Genomic DNA, 23,636 nt, shown 5'->3' on the forward strand with positions numbered 1-23,636 from the left:
CCCCAGGCTAAAGAAATACCAACTTTAATAATAACCATTCGATTTCCTTTGGTATAATCGAGAGAAAATCAAACCGATACAAAGTGTGTGTAAAGGGAGGGGAGAGAAGGGGGCGAGGTGAACTTGGGGGTCCCGCCGAGGGGCAGGGACAGGCACAGTGAGAGAGAGTAAAGCTACACGTTGGCTTCTGAGTATAACAACAGACATGCAACACCAACTTATAAAACTTATGTACAGAACCCGGGGAGGAACAGGGGAGGAAGACCCGCCTGAGCACGGGAAGATACACCTGATTCTTTTTCTCCTCTTTTTGGGCCTTTGGAGGTCTTGAAACCTGCAGCTTTACAGCTGCCTTTGTGGGGATGGTCCTAAAATTCAGCAAAACCGTCCCTTAATCCGGAGGGGTCTCTCCATTGCTTAGACTGGGCTTTGGGGGGGAGGAAATGGGGGGGGGAACCGTGATGGATCAGAGGCAGGCGGGTGAAAAACGACCGCCCTTCTTTCTCCACTCTGCAGCACTCCCCCCTGCAAAAAAAACCAGGCACCGTCAATTGACTGCCGGGGCTAGAGGGATTTTGCATAAAATCCGAGACCTGTAAAAGGATCAAGGCACAGAGAGAGCGTATATAAAGTGAACGAGAGGGGTCTGTGTGCAGGGAGGGGCGGTTCTGCGTTGGGGACCCGAGAGAGTTGCCCTCTTTTTTAAAAAATTCTTGTGCTTTAAGGAAGGGGGGGAGGCCACAGCTCCCCCCCCACCCCGATCTCCCAGAAAACAAACCCAGACGGGGACTTTGGCATCAGTTGCATCCAACAAGGGGCTGCGTGGCCCGCCTGGCTCTTCCACAAAGTTACCGGAGGAGGCAAAGTCATCCGAGGCGAGGTCCGAGGAGGACTTTATCCCAAGTCTGAAATCCAGCCCGGTCAGGAAAACCAAGGCTTAAGCGCCCTCACCGAGGACTGGCATCATGGCCGGCGCTTTGGGGTGACGAGGAAAAGCCGAGGGGTGAGCGTGTGGCGGTGTGGGAGGGCACGATGGGTTTTGGTGCTCCACTGACTCCCTTCGACCCTCGGGAGAGAGCTGGACACTTTGGCAGAGGGGACGGCCCGCCCCCGGCAGCTGTTGGAGAAGTCCCTGTGGCCGGCCGGAGAGGAAAGGGAGGCGGGGGAGTCCCGGCGGAAGGACATCTGTAGTGGCGTGGCTCCCGGTCTGTCCCTGCTCACTGTCTCCGCTCTACGGGCTGCTGCAGGCACAGCTCACTGCCGGCCGAGATGATCGGCAACCGATTGTCCATGTGGTGGCTGATCAGGTGGCTGACGCTCTCAAAGCGGTGATCCTTTGTCCGAACCTGGGGGGGGAGCAGATTGGGGTCTTCACTGGCTAGAGAAGCAGCAGCAGCGAGGTGTCGGAGCCTGGGTGCCAAGCTGTGCAATTCCCACCCACTCCCCGCCAGCCCTAGCAAGGAGGCAATGACCAACCACTTCTAAAAAACCTTGCCGAGAAAACTGCAGGGACTTGTCCAGGCAGTCTCCGAGAATCAGACACGACTGAACGGATTAAAAAAAATTGCTGGCTAAATGTTCAACGCTCCCCCCACCTTGATTCGAGCAGACGGGCTTCCCCTCGACCCCAGGTATTCCCCTCTTCCCCATCTTTTTCCCCAAAGCAAAGGCAGGGCTGTCCCCCCCCCCGAAAACCCCACATACCACTCCTTCTGGATCGACAAGAAGCAGATGTTTTGGCTGCCCGCCCTGCAGCCCGGTGAGCACATACTGGCCCGGCGTGGTGGTACTCTCGCGCACCAGGAAATCCCCGTTGGCTTGCAGCAGCTTTTCTGATTCTTTGCGACTCATCTGACCGTGATACCATGGTTCCTGGCGGAGCTGTTCCTCCATGGTAGCCGGCGGGTGGGATGGCGGAGCAGGAGGTGGCGGTGCCCGCAAGGCGTCCTCAAAAGGCTCTGGGGAGGGAAGGAGGGAGGGAGGGAGGCTGCTGTTAGGAGCAATCTGCAGCCGACGCCGCTGCCAGTGCCCCTCGGCTTCACTGAGGTCTAGAAACTTGCTTCCCTTTTTCCTCACCGCAAGCTCTTCTCCGCAAACCCCAAAAAGAAGAACCCAAAAAAGAGGAACAGAGCCAACCTAAGGCCAGGTGAAAACTTTTGCCTAAAGGTTTTGTTGACTTAAGTTTCAAGGAGGGTATTTGCAATTCAACCCCTTGCAGATAAATTATGGAGATTAGCAGCTTTTTAAGGGTGCTACAATTCAGCCTCTCTTTGGGGCTCAAAAATTAAGGCCAGCCAAGTGATTGATTTCTGATCAATCTATCCCAAACATCTATAAGGCCCCCACAATAGCTTTATAGAGAAAATCTCTAAGAAGTCACGATAAGAAAGGAAAAACAGTTGAGGAGGGTAAAGGAAAACAACCCCCCCCCATCTGCTAATAATATGTATTTATTGCTTCTCTGTCTTTTGGCCAAGATTAATTCTAGTGGAGATGTAACATACATCTCACAAACTAATTTCCCAATGAAAAAAGATGGCCGATCAACACGCTGAAGAAATGAATGCAAAACCCTGGCTGGGGAATTCTGGGAGTTGAAGTCCACATGTCTTATAGTTGCCAAGATTGAGAAATACTGCTCTGGAGGGTCTCTTCCCATATTTGCTGCAAATACACACATAACAATAACAATAATAAATGAAACTTGTATGCCCCCCGACTTTCAACAATTCAGGGGGCTTGCAACAACCAAACAAAGAAATTACAAGAAAATCAGTAAAGCATTAAAGGTACGGGAATAGCCCCTCCAGGTTGGTTGAACTACAACTCCCAGCATGCCTCAGGAATTCCAATTAAGCAACCTGCCTCCCCTTCCCTCTCTTGGACTCCCAATATTGGTCTGGAGGGAATTTATTACAGGAACCACAAGACCCCCATGCCCCCTTCTGCCACTCACTCATGTCAAAGAGGTCTCTCTGCACGCTGCCATTGGAGGTGACGCCCTGCTGCATTTTCTCCAGATTTTGCACGTTAACGTAGGAGGGGTCAATGAAGAATTCTGTGCGGCCAGGAGGGCATCTATCCCGGCCTGCGAGGATGAACAGGGCAGGATAAGAAAACCCCCAGACGAATGCCACCCGATTGGGGAAACTGCGCGGGAAAGGCTAAAGAGGAAAGCTGCCATGTTCCGAAGCAGTCTATCTGCAGAATGGGTGGAATTCCAACCCAGAGAGCAAACAACCCCCTTCCTCGATTATTGCAGCTCTGCCAGATTTGGCATTTCTAGCACAACATCACTGAACCCTCAGTGGGGCCGGGTGTCTTAGCAAAGGAAAAGTCACCGGCTGGATCACGTACCTTGCGCGGCCGAATGTGGCTTCTTGGATTCGTAGTCCCCAGCAGCCACTTGTCCAACAGGCTACAGGAAGGAAGAAAGGCAGTTTAGCTGAAGGCTCAGGAGAACATTTTAAGTCTCGTTTCCCCACACCCTGATATTCCTGCAACGGTACGAGTAAATTAAGTCCATGTCCGGCTGGAGGGCAGATTTGGGGGAGATGGGAAGAATTCAAGGGGGTGGACCAACTGGAAAAGATCCTCAGGGAAGACTCAAGGGCCTGAGGAACCCATTTTACAGATTATAGAGAAAAACTGAGGACAGGGTGTGATACAGCCAAGACGTCTGCTGAGAACAGCTTCTCGCGCCGTGCGCAGTGGTCATGGGGGGCTTACCAAGGTGGCTCCCAAATTGTTGGGGGTCTGGGCTGCCGCAGCCCCATCCCGCAAGCGCAGGTCGACCACCCCCCCTAAGGGTGGCTCCTTTCCAGGGAAATCGTTGTAGTACTGATGGTCAGGTGGCGGATCATCCTCTTCGTCCCAAGCGGAGCCATCAAACCCGGCCATCCTGGGGAGGCGAGAGGCACAGCAGTCAGAGAGGAGCATCGGGAACATGCATACCCACGGCCACGTTGGACGGGTCTCATCCAACAGGTCCCCCTTGGTGGTTTTGGGAAGACCCCAACTTTTTTAAAGCACTTATCCTTCCCATACGTACTCGATACAAGCTGACCTTGTATTGTAATTTTTAACCAAAACACCATGAAAAAATGTGGGCCGGCTTATCCGCAGGTGGTGCCCTTTTCATGGTATTTCGGGTAAAAGTTTGAGGGCTGGCTTATCTGCGAGGATATACCATAGACCCCCCTCAAGGGAAGGGCAAGCTTTATCCATGGCTCCCAGGCCTGAAGAACCACAATGGAGCCTCCATGTGCCAAAGCACTCTACCTCGCACTGCTAGCCAGGTGTGTGTGTGGGGGGGAAACAGGAAGGACTCCGATCCTGCCCTGCCCTACCTGTCGTGTGGCGTGACGAGCTTGGGAGGGTTTTTAAGATATTGCTTGAAGCGCAACTCAAACGCCTGCCCGATCGTGCTGATGACGTCTTGGGATAGCCCCTCGGGACATTCCAAGATGTGGCAAGCTGCAGAGAGTCACCAAAGGAAAGGGGGGGGGGTTGCATTGATTGATTGATTGATTTTTCCCCCTCCCTGTAGGACTAATATCAGGAGCTGGGAGATCGATTGATCGATTGATTTAAATTTATTAGCTCCCAACTGCAGCAGACTCGAGATGAGTTTGTTCAGCAGGTTGGTGGGGGCTGGAAAACCCCCTCCCGGCTGAATTTAGGGTGGCACGCCCTTGCAGTTTCTCCTGCTGCTAATTCTTCCAATTTCTCCCTCTGCTCCTCCTCCTGCAGAAATTGACTGCACAGGTTTGCCACATCAGGGCCCAAGGGGAAAAGCAGCCGGGCGGAAAATAAATCACCCAGCAACGATCGGTTTCGCAGAAAGGCATACACGACCTTTCTAACCAAGCTTTAAACCTGCTCCGGGATCTGAAGTCGGAGGAAGGTGGTTTCCAAAGCCCGAACGCGTTTTAATCCCAGCTTTAAGTGCCTGATTTCAATCCTCCGACGCCCTTTCCCAAACTCCACGAGGAGAGGTACATCTTGGTACCCTCAAATAATGCGATGCCTTTGCTTTGGGCTTTAGGGTAGAAGGCCAATCCAGATCAAACGTGGCCCTTGCTGGCTTGTGGGGAAAAGAACCAAAAACCGGGCAGGAGTGGGAGAACCGGGTGAGGACTGCGGAGCACCTACCTCTGTGATTCACGGGGTCTTTGGCAACGTAAGCAACGTACTCCGCTGTGTCCTGCAAAACGCAAAAGCGCTGGTGAAGGCCAGATTTGGGGAAGGGGTGGGGGGAAAAAAAAACACTGCACCAAAAAGAAAAAGATCACTCATCCCGGATTTCTGGGTGCTGGGCCCTACTATCCCTGTCAAAATAAGATAGGGGAGAATAAGCCCCAGATAATCTAGCAGGTTTTAGGGCTGAGCAGGGGATCCCTCTGTCCCTAAATCCCGCCCGATAGTTAGACCTGCTTCCCCATTTCCCCCAGTACAAAGGGGATGATCAGAAATCCAGGCAGTCCTGCCAGAGAGGAAGACAGACGGAAAGCAGGGGAAAAAGCTGGCACGGGATCCATTTTAACCCACCAGTATCCCAACAACCCTAACGCAAGGCAACAGCAGTGGCATTCTTTGAGCACGGAAAATGCCCCATTCTTTTGCGCGGGGGGGTGCTCCTTCCAAATCACGGCAGGTCCACAGCTCTGCTCCAAGGGAAATGCAAGCAAACCTGGGGGAGAGGGGGAAATCTCAGCACACTTACCGGATCTCCTCCGGAGGCAAAGGAAATCGACTGCATATGGTGGTTGGCAATGATCTAGAAGCCGAAAATGGGGAGAGACTGAGACTGATGCAGCCCACAAGCAGCAAAACCAACAGATTACTTTATAGACACCCAGGATGGGCACATTTATACTGAACCAACGGGGCCAATTCCCCCCTCCCCATCATGCTGCCCCCTTGCAAAACTCCTGGCGGCTGAGAGTTTCAAACCAGAGCAATAAAGACACAATAAAACCAGCCAATCTGCAGATCTTCTCCCACTTTTCAAAGATGGCCAGCGGCCCTCTTTTAAACCTGTTAAATAACTCCCTTGCGTTGCACCACTTCAACCTCCTTGCTGGCAAATAAGTTCTCTTTTTCACGCAGGGAGCATCCAAATTGGAGCTCCCCACTCGACAGAGAGAGGTTTCAGGGTATTCTACCCGTGGCCGCTAGGAAGGTTAATAGCCAATCAATTTTGGGCTCGGAGCAGTTCAAATTCCCACCCTCTGCATTGCAGGGTGCACCCCAACCCGGGTTAGGATCTTCTGGTCGCTCAGCACCAGAAGAGACCCGGTTAAACCCAACCAGCAGCTCTGGACGAGACGCTGCCAGGAGAAATGCGGGACAGGGAACCTCACCTGTTTACAATCAGATGCCATGAGGTTAAGGCTGCTGGTCGAGATGGTGAGGGTGATTGGCATCGCGGCAAACTTCAGGTTGGTCTTGCCGAGGATGGAGTTGAGCGCACGGCCGCAGGGCTGCCAAACGGGGAGAAATGGAATGGCTATTGGCGGGGAGCAGCTGAGATACGTGGCCACTGGATGCTTCAGAGGGGACTAGGAGTGGGGAGACCCAGGTTCAAATCCCAACTTAACTCCTCAAAGGACTTTGGGCCAGTCCCTCTCTTTACCTAGCCTACCTCGCAGGGCTGTTGTTGGATCTGGATTGGAGAGAGAGCCGAGTTCTTTCCTGCCACGGAAGCTCCCTCTCTTTCGGGCCAGCCTACCTCACAGGGCTGTCGCTGCAGGACAAAAAGCCAGTCTGGTGTGGTGGTAAAGGGGCTGGCCTAGAAATCAGGAGAGGGCAAGCTCTAGGCCTGCCTTAGGCATGAAAGCTGGGTGACCTCAGGCCAGTCCCCCTCTCTTAGCCCAACCCACGTCACAGGGTTGCTGTGGCAGGGAAAATAGGAAGGAGTATTATACATATTCACTGCCTTGAGTTATATATATGAAAAAGGCAGGAGAAAAATATAATAATAATAATAGGAACAGCACCCTCAAATGTAGAATTGCAACCCCAAACGCTGAGCAAGTGGGAGCATTTGAAAAAGGCCCTTCCATCCTAGCTCAGATTGAAAGGCTCCCACAAAGACAGAACCCCCCCCCAAATATTGCACTCCGCCGGATTCAGTTAGCAGAATGAATTACCATCAGCTTATCGGTACTGTGGCAAAAATCAAAGAATGCATGAAAACCTCAGAGTTTGCCTCCCCATCCCAGCCTGTTCAGAGCTCCAGAAGTAATTGGATTTCAGAAAAAGAAAAAAAAACAAGTTAAAAAACTAGGACTTTCTAGCTGGAGAAGGGTTTGACGAGAGGGACACAATGGGACAGATTGGCAAACCGTGCCAAGCCAGAAATGGTGGGTCACAGGCCCCAGTGGCTGGATGGGTGGCCCCAAAGCCACAAATGTCCCCTTTTAACTTGGTGGGGTGGAGGCTGTGACTTTACACCCTTCCTGGAGCAAAGAGTGCAAAATACACAAGAAGCTTAGAAGCCAGAGTGGGTTGGCCCTCGGGCTGCGCCCTGAAATTTCTTTCTTTGGGAGAACTCACTAAGGACACCTAGAACCTCAGTGGGCACCCCCTTTTTGCTTGGAGTTTCTAACAAAGAGGCTGGCGAAAGAGAGAACGCAAAAATAAAATAAAAACATGTGCCTCTTTTGCTGGGGAGGGGGGCAGGGGTGTTGATGCTAAGAAATACAAGGAGGGAAAACGAGGCAGAGATGGGAACACCCCCCCCACCTTTTCTCAGCATCCATTAGAGGTGCTGCAGTGGCAATCTATTGATCAGCTCTGCGTGTGCTGAAACTTTGATTGAAGCCTCTGACTTATTTCTCAGTGAGGGGCAGCCTCAGAAAGGGAGGGGGGCAGGTTAGAGATCTCAGCTCCTACCCACATCCATACATTGCCTTCTTGGGTTTCCCCCACCCCCAGTATTTTATTGCAAACGCAGAGCTCGCTTCTACAAGCTGGTTCCTACAAGGTGATTGTTTTTAATGTTAATGTCCGCCCCCCCCCACCCCCCGGGATCAAGAACTGCACCCTTCCTGCCCTTCTGTGAAAGAAGATCACGATGACCTCGGGGAAGGAGTGGGCGATCCATTGAAGGGGGAGAAACGGCAGCATGGTCCTGCCCCAGCGGAAAGGGTGAGAAAGAGACTCAAGATGGCCCCACCTTGATTCTGTTTGGTATAAGACGAAGTAGAGAGAGACTGTCAAGTTTCTGTTATGATACCCTACAACAGTAAAGTGGCACTCGAGGAATCCTGGTGGTGTCTCTTTCCTGACCGGACCTCCCTCGCAAGGCTGGCATCTCTGAGAAAACCTCGCCCTTCCTTTCTTTGCCGCTAGTCCTCAAGATTGTCGAGACTGATTGATTCAGGGCACAGCCACATATTAGGGTGAAAACGAGCCTGGGTTCGTTGGGGTTCGGGGCCCTGCATAAGCCTGGCTGTTGCTTTTAGGGGGCTTAAGTGAGAAAAGGAAAGAAACCCATCATGGGGAGGTTGATCCAGCTATCCTGGTTGCTCACCTTCCTCCTGCGCACGGCTCCCTTGGTACTGGGCACGGCTTCGCAAACCAGGCCAATAGCCTCCCTGCACGAGAGGAGGAGGAGGAGGAGGAGGAAAGAGGACGTTGGAACACACTAGACAAGTGATGCGATCTTAAACATGCAGGATTTCTTTCAAAGGCCTCGAGGGGGCAAAACAGAGCAAGCCCCCGTAGCCAACATCCTGCTGGCAACAGAGGTCAATCCGACACCTTGGGGGGAGCCTACGAGGAGGGCAGGAAAGGCCTTAGCTCCCCAAACTGCTTTTCAAAGCAACGTGGTCTCAGCACACACAGACACATGCCCCAGAGCAGTGTCTCTCAACCTTGGCGACTTTAAGACGGGTGGACTTCAACCCCCAGAATTCCCAGGCTGGCTGGGGAATTCTGGGAGTTGAAGTCCACCCGGCTTAAAGTTGCCAAGGTTGAGAAACACTGCCCCAGAGACAAAGGATTTCTGATACTTGGCACAAATCAGCAGCTCAGCTCTTCTTGAGCAAATTTCCCACACCGAAAGCTGCCCAGTGCCTTTTCAGAGGGTATTAAGAACTAAAATGGCTGGTCTTCCAACATCCCACCCCACAAGGCTTTCTCAGAAATCTCCAGACAAGGCTGTCCTCCTGACTCGAAAGGAGCGAGGCTCACAACAGTCAATCTGTCAGAGCCACAATGGGCCACCCCAGTGTACCGTCGATCACTTCCTGGTGTCTAGAACAAGCAGACACCCCAAGGAATTGCTGTTTATTCTATGTGCATCCTGGCTTTCTGCCCAGAGGGCAGAAGGAGCTGCCTCGGAGGGAGTCCGGGACACGAACTCATGCAGAGATGCAGCAGGCAACCCCCTTCACCAGTACAAGGGCCGAAAACGAAACAAGGGCTGAAAAGAAGCTACCAAGGGCCACTCTGATATCTTTCACTCTCCTCCATCTTGAACAGACCGGCCAACTGTCAGGGATGATGGGAACTGAGGTCTAAAGATATCCGGAGGCTCCTAGGTGGCCCAGCCTTGCGTGAACTGGGCTCTTCCCTTGCAGCACTGACGGGGGGAACGGAGAAGAGGGGCGGAAGGACGGGGCCAGCCCTTTTAGAAAACAAACAAACAAACAAATAAATTTGGGGAACAAACGGCCATCCTTACACAGCAATCCACCAGAGAGACTCACACACCGCCCCTCCACCAAGCAGGGCGAGGGAAAGGAGGGGGGAAAAGAGAGAGAAATCAAGCAAGGCCCGTTAATATTTGATGATGCTGTATAAATGCTTCCTGTCTTTTGCGGATTAATTGGGATGGGGGGGGGGATGCCGTCGATGTGGACAGGAGGCTCACCGTGAAGCCCTCTCCAGCCACTTCTCTGCAGACCCCGTGTCTGCCCATTAATGGACTGGGCTGTAGAGAGGGAAGACACACACACACACACGCCCTTTAACCCTACATTGTTCCTCCCCTGCCAAGGACTAAGTCTAAAGGCCAAGTGTTTAGGGTTGGCATGAAATATTTACCCAGTGAACATCAGCCAAGGCAAGACCCTGAACCAACTGGAATTTGCAGGACCCTCCAAAGAGCGGGGGAACAACCATCCTAATCAAGGCTAACCCTAACCCAGCGTAACGTGGGGCAAATGTGACCCCTCGTTGGTCAAGTTAAGCAAGTGAAATGGGCCCTAGCCATCTGATGCTTCCCTGGCCAGGCTAAGCCCATCAGGCACAGGGGGGAAAGCCCTGTTTGGTTAACTATGCTGGGCAGGTCTAAACTCAGATGCCTCTGGACTCAGTTCTCAGAGTCTACCCTCATCCCCTTAATCCCCGATGTCCAACCATGCAGCTCACCTCATTGACGAGGCAATCTGGGTTTTGCGTACAGGTAGTCCTCACTTAACGGCCACAATTGGGACCGGAACTTCAGTTGCTAAGCAAAGCGGTCATTAAGCGAAACTGAACCAATTTTACGACCTTTTTGCAGCAGCCATTAAGTGAATCACCACAGGTGTTAAGTGAACCACATGGTCGTTAAGCAAATCACGCAGATCCCCACTGATTTTGTTTGCCAGAAGCTGGCTGGGGAGGTCAAAAATGGCAATCACGTGGCCGTGGGGATGCTGCAACAGTTGTAAGTGTGAGGATCAGTCACAAGACTTTCGTAAGTCTGAACCGTCACTAAACGAATGGTTGTGAAGTGAGGACTACCTGTAGTCCTAATGACAGTTTCTGCAACCCTCAACAGAGACTTATCGGAAGTGCCGGCTGGAATCTGAAGAGATACCCAACAGGATCCCTCTTCTGGGAATTACTGCTGCATTTCTGCACTGAAAGCCCAAGGCACGCCTAACACAGAAGCCCAGCAGAGTTGAAAGGGGGGGGGGGCGAAACCAGGCCAAGGCCTCGTACAGAGACCCTCTGGGCAGACTCCTCCAGAGTAACAATCAACTGCCTTGCCGGTCTGTGCCAGGCATTCAGAAAATACATGCAGGAACCGAACGGCAGAAATTGCACTCTGTCCCCAAGGGCGGTGCAAGTCCCAGAACAGCCATTCATGCAGAGAAGCAGCGGGCCGCCTCCTCTAATAACCAGGGGCTGTTTCCCTGCCCAAGGGGCGGGGAGGGGGGCATCCTTCAGGGGGCCCCAACGGGATTGTCAGCCGGCTCACCTCGTGACTTGGGTCCTGGTGCTGAAATCGAGCGCCCGCATTGACTGCAGCACTTCCACGCAACCCATGTACTGAGGGCAAAAAGGAGAGCAGAGATGGTAAACGCCAAAGAAAGGGCCGCGCTGTCCTTTATCGGCTCCTCCGTCGCCCCCTCCAGATTCCCGGAGGTTTAGCGGGAATAAAAACGAGGCAGGTTCGAGCTGAAGGCTGACATCCGTGCGTAAGGGGGGAAAACTGATTTGCAGAGGAGCGCCAATCAAACCGGGGCAACCACTTAACGCTTCAATGCAGATTTTGGTACTCAGCAGGGATCAGACTCAAGGGCTCGTTCCACCCATCTTGGCGATTCGACCTCGAGGGATCCGCTGCCCTGAGGATCAAGATAGACTGTGCTGCACTGCGCTGCACAGCTTGGACCCCTAGAGATCACCTACCTGTTTGGTTGCAGCCAACGGCAACGCACCAGGGGCAAAGGAAAAAGGGAATTCCCAAGTGCTCTGTTGAACTCGGGAAGAAGGCTAGAGATGGAAATGAGGGACCCCCCCCAGCCCAGCCCAGCCCAGCCCACCCCAGGCATTCCTTAGGCCAAAAATCCCAAATGAAAACGAACGAACAGGCCAGTTCCAGGCCGCCACACCGTCTGATGCCTTCCCAAGATCTGGGACTCAATATCCCAGCAACCCCCAGGCAGCGGGGCCGACCGCAAGGGATTGTGGGAGTCATTGTCCAATATATTTAAGCTGGGCAGCGTGTTCTTTAGACCAGAGTTTTTCAACCTCGGCAACTTTAAGACGCGTGGACTTCAACGCCCAGCTTGCTGGCTGGGGAATTCTGGGAGTTGAAGCCCACCCAACTTAAAGTTGCCGAGGTTGAAAAACACTCCACTAAAGTGCTGATCTATTTTTCAGGCATCTCAGATTTGCCCGGGGGCACAAATCCGCCCCCCCGCTTTGTTCTGTATCCCCCATCTTAAAATGCCCCAATTGAGGATGTGGCCAAGCCCCCTCCCCCTCCTTCCACAGATAGCTGCTACAGCAGTCTATGTCCATGGGTGTGCAAGTACGTGTGCAAAGGAAAGAAGTTACAGTGTGTAGGTGTGTCTGAACCCAACACCTTGGACGTGGTTGACAATCTGGGGACAGATCTGCAACCCTCAGAGGGGTCCCACCAGATTTCACAGACCCTGGAGGAGAGAGGGAAGGATCAGGGTGGCTGTTGGACGGGGCGGGGGGGAGGATAACGCCACTCCTGCTGATCTGCTGTGTTTTCGTGGCCCCCGGAGCGACGTCAGACGCAATCATGGGGCTGAGCAAAAAATAGGGGCAGACGCCAAGGGGCTGCAAGGAGGCCGCGCAGGCCTGGAGGGGAGGGGAGGGGGGAGAGGAAGAGGGCACACCCAAGGAGTGTTGGCACCCCCTTGGGAAGAAAGACATTTCCACACTTGAACCCTCTTTTCCGCCTAGACAAATTTGCACAGTTCACTTCCTGGGGGGGATCCATACAGCGCATGGACGTTGGGGAACAGCCGTCGCCTTGTCCTCCCCCCAAATTCCCTTTCACAGCACTCAGGCTTCTAGTCGTCCTGGCCCCCGAGGACTTCTTCTTCCTCTGCCCCCAAAGGGGAAGGTGTTCAGCGTGGCAGAGGCGCCCCGCTGTCCGTCCTCAGAGGCACGGCGTTCCCCCCCCCCCCAAGGGACTTCGGAGGCCTTGAGGCTTTCCAATTTGGCAGCCGGATCCCTCTGATCAATAGCGCTAAAAAAGCTTCCGAGCAACCTCCAACTCTTTAAGAAATATAGATTTCGTGGCCGTTCAACCGTTCAGCCTCAAGACGCGGGGCAGGGACATGCAGCTTCTCGGACAACCATCCGAGAATTGCCACCGTTCACAAGCCCTGCTCCGCTCACGTTCCCCCTAAGTGTGCAAGCCTCAAACACCAGCATCCTCCCCAGTCCCCCTTGGCGCACTCACCCGGACGAGGTAGGAGACGCCGGATCCCATCACCTTGTCGTCGCGGTGCAGCCAGCCCCGGCTGGGCTTGTTGACGAAGCTGCCGTGCCGCGTCCATTCGTCGCCCCCCAGCTGGCCGCCTTCCACCCGCATCTTCTTCCCGCAGCTGAGTTTGTTCATATCCTGGGAAAAGAGGCCCACAGTCCCCACTGAGTCCGGCGGGGAAGCGGCAGGAGGCTCCTCGGTGGCCCCCGTCTCCCGGGAAAAGCCCCGGAGGCTGAGCAGGGAGGCCGGATTGGCGAGTTTGAGATTGGCCATCTTGGGGAAGAAGGAGCACAGCGTGGTGGGGCTCTCCTCCGATTCGGAGGAGGGGTCCCCCAGAGGCAGCATGGGGCTGAGGGAGGACGAGGACTGAGAGCTGGGGAGTGACGGGGCAGCTGCGAGGGACTCGGGGGGCAACCCCCCCTCGGCGGCCCCAGAGCCTTCGTCCAGGGAGGATGAAGATTCATTGTGCAGGTGGGTGTATTTGCTTTTTGGCAGGAGATCCATGTCCAAAGGGGCTGCGGGCTGGCACTCAAGAGCCCCCCAGAGTCCAAAGCGATCCGAACATCCCAGGAACCATAATGCAGGGAAGAAAGACGGGGTGCCTGGTCCTGCTGCTGCCCTCTCCAGACGAAATACTCTGTGTACAGCCCCCAGTCGTTGGCCAGCCGCTGCCGTGTTGACTCAACTCGAACCCTGGCCAGAGGCCGCCCGTCCCACCAGATGAACGGTGACCCCGCGCGGCCCCTCCTGGGGCGGGGAGGGAGAGATTCTTGGCCTGTTGCTGGCGTTACTGTTTTAGAAGTTCCTGGGGAGAAAGGCTGCTCCCCAAAGCTGCCACACCACCTGTTGGACCCCTGCCCATCTCAGCTGCCTGTCAAATGCCTGGGGGGGTCCTCATCCTCTCCCAGCTGAACCCCCAGGGAGCCAGAGCAGGGTGGGCAGGGGACAAGCCCCGTGGAAGCTCAGCTCCAGCGGCGTGTCTTCTGCATCGGGCAGACGAGGTCGATATCCGCGGCAAGAGAAGCCATCGAAGGCAAACAGGAAAGGAGGGGGTGGGAAGGGGCTGGCAGGCTCCCAGGAAACCAAGAAGGCTGCTCTGTTAAAATGGGGCAGCCCGTCTGCCCACCGGAGGACAGGCACCAGCCTCTCGCATCGCAGCGGATGCAGGAAGGGGGTGCAGACACGGCTTGGGGATGGTCACGCCGAGCTGGTTGGGGAATCAGCCTCTACAAGCGCAGGAAGCGGGGCCCGCATGGCTGAGGGATGCAAGGAGCATCTGGAGCCCCTCTGGACGCAGTGGTGGTACCCCCCTCTTCCTTTCTTGGCCGCAGCTCCTGCCCCAACCCGCAGCGCACGACTCGATCGCGCCCACTTCCTGCAGGCGGGGAGGCTGCAAACCCTTCCCAGAGAGGGAGGGAAGGCGGGGACGGGGATGAGCAGAGGAAGAGGCCGAGCCCCCTTCCCCCCCACCCTGCTCGCTACCAACGGAAGGGCTGGGTGCTGACTCACCCGAGCTGGCCTCGCCCTCGGCGGGGAAGGGGGGCGACGGATGTGGGAGGGGGAGGCAAGGGGGGGAAACACCAGGGAGGGGAGCCAAGCCACCTGGGCCCCCCAAGGCACACAGATCAGGTCAACGGCCAGGATGGCAGCGGCGTTGATAAGCGGGGGCAGAAAAGGGCAAAGGGTGGTCCGTGCCAAGCCACTGGCACAGGCCTGTGCAAATGGAGCGGTCGCTGGGGGAATCCTTCGCTCAGTGCCACCTTCCTTCCTCCACCACCCTGGCAATCAAGTGGGCAAATTGAGCGAAAGAGAGAGGGGTTGGCGCAGAAGGCAGGCAGGCATCAGGAGGGGATACAAGATTTGCATTGGGCTTCTAAGACCTATGTGACTGTTATTTTTCAAAAGACCCCAAATTTGCAATATGCGACAGCCACACACCCTGCTCACCTGCGGTTTCCTTAGCCAAAGCCTGCATTTGCATGAGTTGCAAAGAAAAAAAATGAAAATCACATTTTGGCTCAGAGGATCGGCAGCGAGAGGTGCCCCCCTGGGCTAGACCACACCGCCTTCTGCTTAAGCGCCAAACTCATTCAAGGTGTCAACTAGCCTTTATTACTTCCTCCCCCCCCCCCATCAAACGGTTTCAGGAGAGGCAAACTCTGTAAACCAAAAAACCCCCAAAACTTGCTTCAAAAGGCCCTACAGACATCAACCACCCACCGTTGCAACGGAGGCGCCGAACATTATCCAGGGCTCTAATCGCGACCCCCACAAAGTGTCATTTTTTGCCCTGGTCCGTGACCGGTTTCTGCACATAAAATTAGGCAAGAGATGCTGAATCGTCTAATTGATTCGGACCCCGAACCAGCATGATCTGAACTCCGAGCCCCAACGGGGCAGCGGGTACTAACCCCAGAGCATCCCTCTCCCCCCAAATTTCATTTATCTGGTCCTTCTGGATGCGAAGGACCCCAGGGACAGGAGACCACAAGGACCGGCCGTCACCTGAAGGGCACGCGACGCCCAGACGGGCCTGAATGCCTGGGGAAAGCAGGCACGTCCGGACACGACTTCCAACCCAGCCAGCCCGTACAAGTTCAGTTTGATCCAGGAAGAGGAAGGAGGTGGGGAAAAAATAAAAAAAAACCACCGAGATCCAGGGCAGGGTTGAACGGCTAAACGCCCTGCTCTCCGCCTGCCAGCTCAGCTTTTGCAGACGCTTTGTGCAAATTCAGCCGGTTTGTTAGTTTTCCCTTCCGCCACCAACTAATCTTGGTGAACAGCCAGCGGCAGAGGCCAGAGCCGTTTCCTGCGTCCGGCCGTGGGTGGGCAGCGATGCAGCCCCCTTGTTCCTTCCTCTGGGGAGGCTGAGCAAAAATACCCACCTGGGGAAGGCAAAAAAGGGGGGAACAAGAGAAGAGGAAGGAGTGGGAAGGTGACTTGGCTCCCGGCTTTACCACCGGATGCTCTACTGGTTTCTCGGACCACGCTCAAGGAGATGGGGGAGGGGGTTGCAGGAAATCAGACCCCCAGGAGAGCCCACTCCAGCCCCCACTTCCTTGGGAGCCGGGGAAGAGGAGGCTGGAGTTGCTATGAGGCTCGCGTACCAAGAAGCTGGTCCTCCCTTGAATTTTCCGCGAAGAATCCAGCCTAAAATCCAAGGTGCCCTCCAGGGATGCGGGGACTTCGGTCCCCCTAATTCCCAGCACTGCCGGAGCCCAGCGCACAGGGACACTCGGGAGGCCGCCTCAAGAGGAAGCGTGACTGCAAATCCCCCGTCCGGGTTTTTATCCGGTTCCTTTCTTTTCCCTTCTTAACTAAAACGCTTGGACCGCATCACAGGACTCAGTCCTCCAGCAAGTTGGGGTTTGGATGGAGATCTTGAAGCAGCCCGCTTCGAGGTTGCCGCCGAGGAAGACGGCTGTGCCCATTTTACAGATGGGAAGGCCGAGGCCGGGAGAGCCGGCCGCTCGTCCCTCCAGCTTCGCAGCAGAGAAGTCGGAGCCCGTGACTCCTGCTCTAGGAGCCTTTTTGCAGGAGCTGCTGAATCCCATTGAAAGAACACAACTGTATCTCCCTCGTGATCAGTCAAAGCCCGATGCTGTGGGGTTTTTCCCGCCCCCCCTGAATTTTAGCTCCAAGCAAATCTCTCACAAAGGGCTAGTTCGGCCCAGAATAAAGGGAATTATAGTTTTGCAACTGTTGGGGAACACAGACGCCCGCCCACTCCTCCCTCTACAACAGCTGCTAGGTTAATACGGCCATTGGAAAACAGAAAGAAAATTGCTTGCTCGCAAATCTGTTGCATAGCTAAAATGATCAATATTTTAGCTGGTCAGCCCAGCCCCAGCCCCTAAATATACCCCCTTGGAGGGGCCGCAGAAGATCTAGACCAGTGTTTTTCAAATGGGGCCACTTCAACTCCCAGGATTCCCTAGCCAGCATGCTTTAAGATGGGTGGACTTCAACTCCCAGAATTCCCCAGCTGGCATGCTTTTCATCAAATACTGCCCTTTGGAGATATATTTCATGCACTTGATTTGGGGAATAAGCCTACTTCCAGCGCCCATCTGTTTGCTCTGGAACCCCCCAAATCCTTGGCTGTAGGATGCTAGTCCTCACGAAATCCAGCCATCCTTTATATTTATATCTATATCTTTGAGCAGAGAAACAAGGTCCAATCTAGGCCACAGTGCAGAGAAAAGGGGGGAGGGGGGACATGAAACAGCAAAAAAGGGGATTCACTGGGCAGCATAATTATACGGCAACGGAGTTATCTCCAGCTGAATTCCTGGGCGTTCTCTACTTGTTTCCTCCTTCACAAAGGTCCCTTTCACAGCCTCAACAGCTGGCGGTAATCCAGCAGGTGAAGTTTCCTAGCCCGTAGAAGCTGCGACGTGTGCCATCGTAGCCAGGCGATGCGTCTGTCTGCAGCCCCACTCTCAAAAAAGTTGAGGATTATGCGGAAAATTGGAGACCCTCACCAGTTGAAAGCTCCATAAAAACCTGTCTTCTGCCTCTTCCGATGGTCCCGTGCTAAGCCACGGCTTGTTAAACCAGCTTTAGGAAATAAACGACCATCGGCGGCATTCTCATAGCACGCAAAGCCGTAAAAGCAAGCTAGAGGCCAGGATAGGAAATGAAAGAGTTGCCCGCTGTAAGGCTACCATCACCTTAGAGCAGGGTTTCCCAACCTCAGCGACTCAGATCGGTGGACTTCAACTCCCAGAATTCCCCATGCTGGCTGGGGGAATTCTGGGAGTTGAAGTCCACCCATCTGAATGTGGCTGAGGTTGGGAAACCCTGTGGCCTGCTGTGAAGGGAGGGAAGAAGAACACCTTTAGCCCAGCACCAAGGCAGCTGGCCCGCCACCATACCAGGGAAGAGAAGGTGCCCACCCTTACCGTGTACTCCATTATGGGCAGGGTGAAAACCGGAGTTCTGTTCTTCGCGGGAACCAAACCTGCAGTTCGGTGACAAAGAAGGAATTAGGGACTTGGGCTTGCTGCAGAGGGGCTGGAGATACGGGGAAGAGAGAGATGCCAGTGTGGCCTTCATTTATGCCTTTCCCCATAGCAACCCACCTCACAGGGTTGTTGTGGTGGGGAAAACAGGAAGGAGTATTTGGTACGTTCACCGCCTTGAGTTATTTATAAAAATAATAAAGGCGGGATAGAAAATAAATCAAATAAAAATAAATACAATTATTTTGTTCTGGCATGTGGATGGCCAGAAACTTCAGGACCCATCACGGGCCGTGTGGCCCGTTCCACTGCACCAGCCTTGGTCCCCTCCAGGCAGATGAGCCAACAAGTCCCATCCTCCCCAGCCAGCTGGGTCAAGGGGAAGTCCCGATGCGTCTGGAAGGCACCAGGTAACTGAGTTTGATTTTCTCTCTCGCCCGAAGGAGGGCTGACTTGATCCCCAAAATGTTGGAAGATTTTAAAGCCCCTCCCCCCCCAGCTTCAAATCAACTTCACACCCGAAAAGATCGGATCCCCCCCAAAGATGGGATGGTTTTACAGCTCCCAACCAGGATGCCAAGGCTCTGGTTGTCAAATATATAATTTTTTTCCAGCTTCCCTTCCTACGGTGGAAGTTTCTCTCAGCAGGATTAAAGGCCCAGAGTCCATTGGGGGAGACGGCCGGTGATAAAAGTTTAATAAACAAACAAACAAACAAAGGCCCTTTTCATCATCCTTCTCTCTAGAAGGTACCCGGGCACAATTAGGGCAGGCAGTTAAAATAAGCGCTCAGGACCCTTTCAGAGAAGCCTGGCTGGGTGGGCAGTAAAGCACTCAACCAGTTAGGGGTCTCAAAGCAGGGCCGGAGTGGTGGAGGGGGCACTCAAGGGTAATCCAACCTGCCCCCAACCATGCTCAGATGCCACTTCTGCAAGTGTGGCATGGCCCCCCCCCAGAGGCATCTTTACAAGGGAACCGAACACAGACACAATGGCAGCAGAGGAGCCAAACAGGGACTGTTCGCGGCAAGAGGTCGGCGGAGCCTGCATGTTCCAAGGCAGTCTATCTCCAAAGACCAGCCAAGCAAAGCAGGAGCCCTTTAGAAGCTTTCAAAAGCCTCTGAGACTAGGCAATTTTTTTTAAGGGGGTGTGTGCTGGGGAACTTTGTTCTAAAGGAGAATTTTAAGGCCCTCTGTGGACCAGCCAGAGATGGTCGAGGCCTTCTGCTCAGGGCACAGCTCCACTTCTCCCTCAGATAATTAACTGAATAACTGAGGGCTCAGATGCATCAAAAGCAGCATTCGAAGTTCGCTTCTGGAAAGGCGGAGCAGAGTTCAAAGCCCCCCACCCCAAAAGGAGGAAGTTTAAACCCTGCCAAGCAGACCCCATCTTCTGCAGAACTTCCAAGGGCAGGCTCACTCTATCTGATATCTGCCCAGCATCCCAAAGTTCTCCTCCCAGGATGGAAAAAAAAGAGTGGGTCGTCCTACACACCTCAGACGGTCTCAGCTTGCCTCCATGGCTTTGGGGCTGAGACAGAGAGCCCACAAGTTTTCCTCTGGGGTCGAGATCAGCGGAGGAACTGGAGACCCGCCCCCCAGCCAAAAACACAGCCACGGACCCCTCACTCCAAAGCACGTCTGCAGAGAAACCCAAGTGCATTTCCTTGTGGGCTAGCGGAGGGAGACGTGGCACTTTTCCCCATGACCCAGCTTTGCCTCCACAGGAATATGCGGGACTCAGCCCGGGGGGGGGGGGCCCTCCTCGGCTGAGGAATCTGAAAAACTGGGGCCCCATCCTGTGGATCTCCGGCCCAGAAACGAAAAAATGGGGGAGTAACTTGAGCGGAACGCCCACCGCCGCACTGGCATATTTCAAAGGTGCCCGCCGTTGAACAGGAAACCAAAAAAAAACACCAAAAGAGATCTTACCCCTTCTGGAATCACTCCTCCTTTTCCGGGGGGGGGGGAAATTTAAAAAGCAACCAGCAAAATGGGACTAGCCCAGTTGCTGCTTTCCCACCTTGCCCCCTTTTTGTCAGCCACTCCAATTTATAAAGCTGTGAAATTTGAGAACTGGGCCGTCCTCCTTGGGGCAGGGCTGAAGAAAACAGCATCCAGCTTGCAGGCCGCCAGGCGCTCTCCTCACGCCCCAGGTGATTGGAGGGCCTTATTTGGGCCTGGATCTGTTGCTCCTGTTTAAGGGTCGCCTGGAGAGCAAGAAACGAGGACAGAGCCCCTTTTTGCACAAAGTTGCATCCCAGGTGGGCCGGGAAAAGTCTCCCTTCCTGAATCCGTGGGCAGGAGACCCGTTGCTGGTTGGCAGAGGCAACGTCCAGCGAGACGAAGCAAGGATGGGACTTAGCTGGCCAACCAAACCACAAAACCTGGCTTATGAGCAGCAAGGCTGGCCTCACCATACTGTGATGCACAAATACTGTGCGGCTGGGCAAAACTGGAGAGAAGGCTCCAGTGGGTCCTGTTGGGGAGGGCTGTTCATCCGTTTGGACACAGGCTAAGCGTCAGAAATCACGCAGGGAAGGGTGGTTTGGGCTGAGAAAGCGCCCTACTCCAATCCTAAAACTTGCCCAAGAGCCCAACCAGGATAAATGCTTTCCGTTCTTACACCCGTTGCTTACGCTCTGGAGATGGAACATAAACCTGGTTCGTCGTAAGGGAGGTTGGCCATGCGTGGAACGTGGACTTCCACACAAAGGAATCTGGGAGGAAAATCAATCTTAGCAAGAAAGGATCCCTGCCCCATGAAGCAAGGGGTTCTACTTTTTCCTCCACAGGTCACACACAGCCCCTCCCCGGCTACCAGAACCAGTTTGCAAAATTATCAACCCCTGAGCATTTCAGGACAAGGGGTTTAAATTTTGTGGACGGGGTGCCAGGGCTGGAGAAAACAGGAGGGGGGCTGGAAAAGCAGAGAATTGTGAGGGGGGGGCTCCTGAGCCCTACCAGCCAATGCTGCTGCTGCTTTGCGGGACTCCCAGATTTCCTCCAAGGGGGGAGAGTTAGCAGCTGATGGGATGTTCGTTTATTCGCAGCTGGAGCATAAAATGCAGGAGGGAGATGCCTTAAGGCTGTATTTAATGCGGGGGGAGGTGATCCAGAGGGAGGGGGCTGTCCCAAGCACACAAGGATTTTTTGTTCTCCCCCCCCCCCTTCTGGATTTACTCTTCACTGTTTTCACTAGCTGAGCTCCGAGGCACGAAAAACAACTCGGCCAGCAGAAACGGGCTTAGCCCTAAAAGGTGAGGTCTGCGTGCACGGCCCAAGACTTCTCGATGTAGGTCCTGCCTCCCCCCCCCCCGTCAAGCAGCCCCTAAATAACCCCCCCATTCAAAAATAACTCCCCACTAAGGCTCAAAAAGACCGGACGAAGCCACAAGCGCTCAAGCATAACACCGGAAGACCGAGAGGGGCCGAAGACCTGGCCCTAACCTAAAAGGGACTTTTTTTTTTTTAACGGATCACAAAGAATCCCACCCAGCTGAATCGGCTCCTTTCAGAAGCACACAAGCTCATTCGTCTGTCCCCTGCCAAGCTTTGCACCCCCCCTGCACGACAGAAAAATGTCCCCCTTCAAGCAAACAGGCCTGGGGGGGAAGTATTTTACACACCCGATAACTTTGATCAGTGTTTCTCAGCCTTGGTCGCTTTCGGACGGGTGGACTGCAACTCCCAGAATTCCCCAGCCAGCATGGATGGAGTTGGAGTCCACCCGTCCGAAAGCGGCCAAGGCTGAGAGACGCTGACTTAGACGATGCCTGGAATTACCAAGACACGGGTGCAGACTAGACGGCCGGTGGGCAGAGCCCCGAAGTCGGTCACAAGGACCGAAGGGGCGGTTGTTACGAACAAGAGGAGCGGGAAGGAGAGAGGAAAGGAGGAACGTCCCCAAGGCCAGCTGGCCCCGGATTTTGCAATACAAACGACCGCATTCACCGCCCAGAGTCGATTCGGTGGAAAAATACGACACACACCAGCGCCCTTCAAACGCCAAGGGTTAAAACCGCACGAAATCCCCTGCAAAGGCAAAACAATCCGCCTTCCAGCGCCCTCCGCTACGGAAACCACCCTCAAAGGGCCCCGGAGCCCGTCGGCCGCCCAGGCCGGGCCGCCGCCCCGGCGGTCAACCTCGGGCCCTTTCTGGGGTCGGCGCTCGGCGGAACAGCCGGCGGGGCGACTGGGGCCGTGCGGACGCCTCGGGAGAGGTCTTCCCTCTGGTCCGGATGGCGACGCTGTTTTTCCCTCCCTGGAGAGGAGGCGCCGGCCGGGTCTCCTGGCAGAGGGGCCGCGAACAGGCGGTCAGTGAGGCGCTCCGGTTACGAAAAGCGACGCCGCGGTTGAGACGCCTCGGGAAGGGCGAGGAGCAGGAGAAACGGAGGGGCCGGACAGAGCGCGCCATTCCGATCCGGCCTCTCCGGTTCGAGGCAAAGGGGGCCCGGCCCGGAGGACGCGTTTGCAGCCCTTACCGCGGGGCGCGGAGAGGAGAGCCGCCGGAGTCAGCGGCAGTCTACCTCTGCGTCTTGAGACACTCCGGGCCAGCCACGCCCAGCCCGCTGCGGTGGGTGGTTGCGGAGCAGGGAGAAAGCAGTGCCCTCCGGTTGCGGGCAAAGGCGGCCGCGGGGCTGTTGCCAAGCGAGACGCGGCGCCCTTGACCAAGCTCCCCTCCCCCCAATGCCCACCGCGGCTGGCGGACGGAGCAGCGGCGACACAGTGCGCGGGCTCAGCGTCCCTTCTTACCGGGGCGGCCGCAGCATGGAGTCCCACCTGGCGGCAAAGGCGGCGGCCTCCTCCCGGCCCGACGGCGCCTCTCGCAAACTTTTGGACTCCGGGCCAGCCCCTGCCCCGCCCGCTTCCTCCTGCTCCAATCGCTTCCGGGGCCCGTCCCGCCTCCCGGGCAGGGCGGCGAGGTCGCTCGCGGCCCCGCCCCTTCCCTCCAGCTTTGCCCGACCTCCCGTAGAGATAGAAAGGAGCAGAGCTGCTCAAGCGGGACTTCCGGTAGCGAGTTGGCCGGCCGGCGTAGGGGCCACAGCGCCGCTCTCGCCGCGGGTCTCTAACCCTCGCTGAACTTCCCCCCGACAAAGCCAGCAGGGACAAGCCCAACCCCCTCCCAGGGCGGCCCTAGAGCAAGCTCGGAGCTCAACCCACCCCGCTAAAGGGTAGGTGGGGACGTGGACGGGATGCGGCACGTGAGGCGCCTCGATTTCCTGAGAAAACACACACTAAACGCAATAAAGCGAGACCACTGAACGGCTTCAGCGTTAGAGAAATTTTCTCGAATCCCTCAGAGGGAAACCGCATCCTCAGTGATTGTCTCCCTGACAGAAAAGCCCACGGCTTCTCCATAGTCTTCTCACTGGTCCTCCGAAGACGCCACCTCCTGCTGCTGCTGCTTCTTGTGGGTGTGGCAGAACAGCTACCACCGAAGACGGCGTTTTTTTTCCTCCTCAGAGGTCGCGGTCCCCG

At 55.1% G+C, this 23,636-nt stretch overlaps 1 protein-coding gene across 3 annotated transcripts; it reads right to left on the reverse strand.

The window, feature by feature from the left end:
* Window positions 1-8: 8 nt before the first annotated feature.
* On the reverse strand, window positions 9-23,027 carry SHC1 (SHC adaptor protein 1). Of its 3 annotated transcripts, XM_063317284.1 has the most exons (14): window positions 22,911-23,017; window positions 18,097-18,155; window positions 13,169-13,330; window positions 11,201-11,271; window positions 8,540-8,603; window positions 6,366-6,485; window positions 5,726-5,779; window positions 5,155-5,206; window positions 4,350-4,476; window positions 3,730-3,901; window positions 3,358-3,418; window positions 2,957-3,088; window positions 1,705-1,958; window positions 9-1,346 (listed from the first exon to the last, which is right to left on the reverse strand). In XM_063317284.1, the coding sequence occupies exons 2-14, from the start codon at window positions 18,106-18,108 to the stop codon at window positions 1,218-1,220; spliced, it is 1,410 nt and encodes a 469-aa protein (XP_063173354.1). In that variant the 5' UTR covers window positions 18,109-18,155; window positions 22,911-23,017; the 3' UTR covers window positions 9-1,217. The 3 variants fall into 3 exon arrangements, with proteins under 3 accessions (XP_063173354.1, XP_063173355.1, XP_063173357.1); XM_063317285.1 differs by lacking the exon at window positions 18,097-18,155 and having other exon boundaries at window positions 22,911-23,027; XM_063317287.1 differs by lacking the exons at window positions 18,097-18,155; window positions 22,911-23,017 and having other exon boundaries at window positions 13,169-13,810.
* Window positions 23,028-23,636: the final 609 nt, after the last annotated feature.

Source organism: Candoia aspera, chromosome 17 (assembly GCF_035149785.1).
Source record: "Candoia aspera isolate rCanAsp1 chromosome 17, rCanAsp1.hap2, whole genome shotgun sequence".
Taxonomy (NCBI): domain Eukaryota; kingdom Metazoa; phylum Chordata; class Lepidosauria; order Squamata; family Boidae; genus Candoia; species Candoia aspera.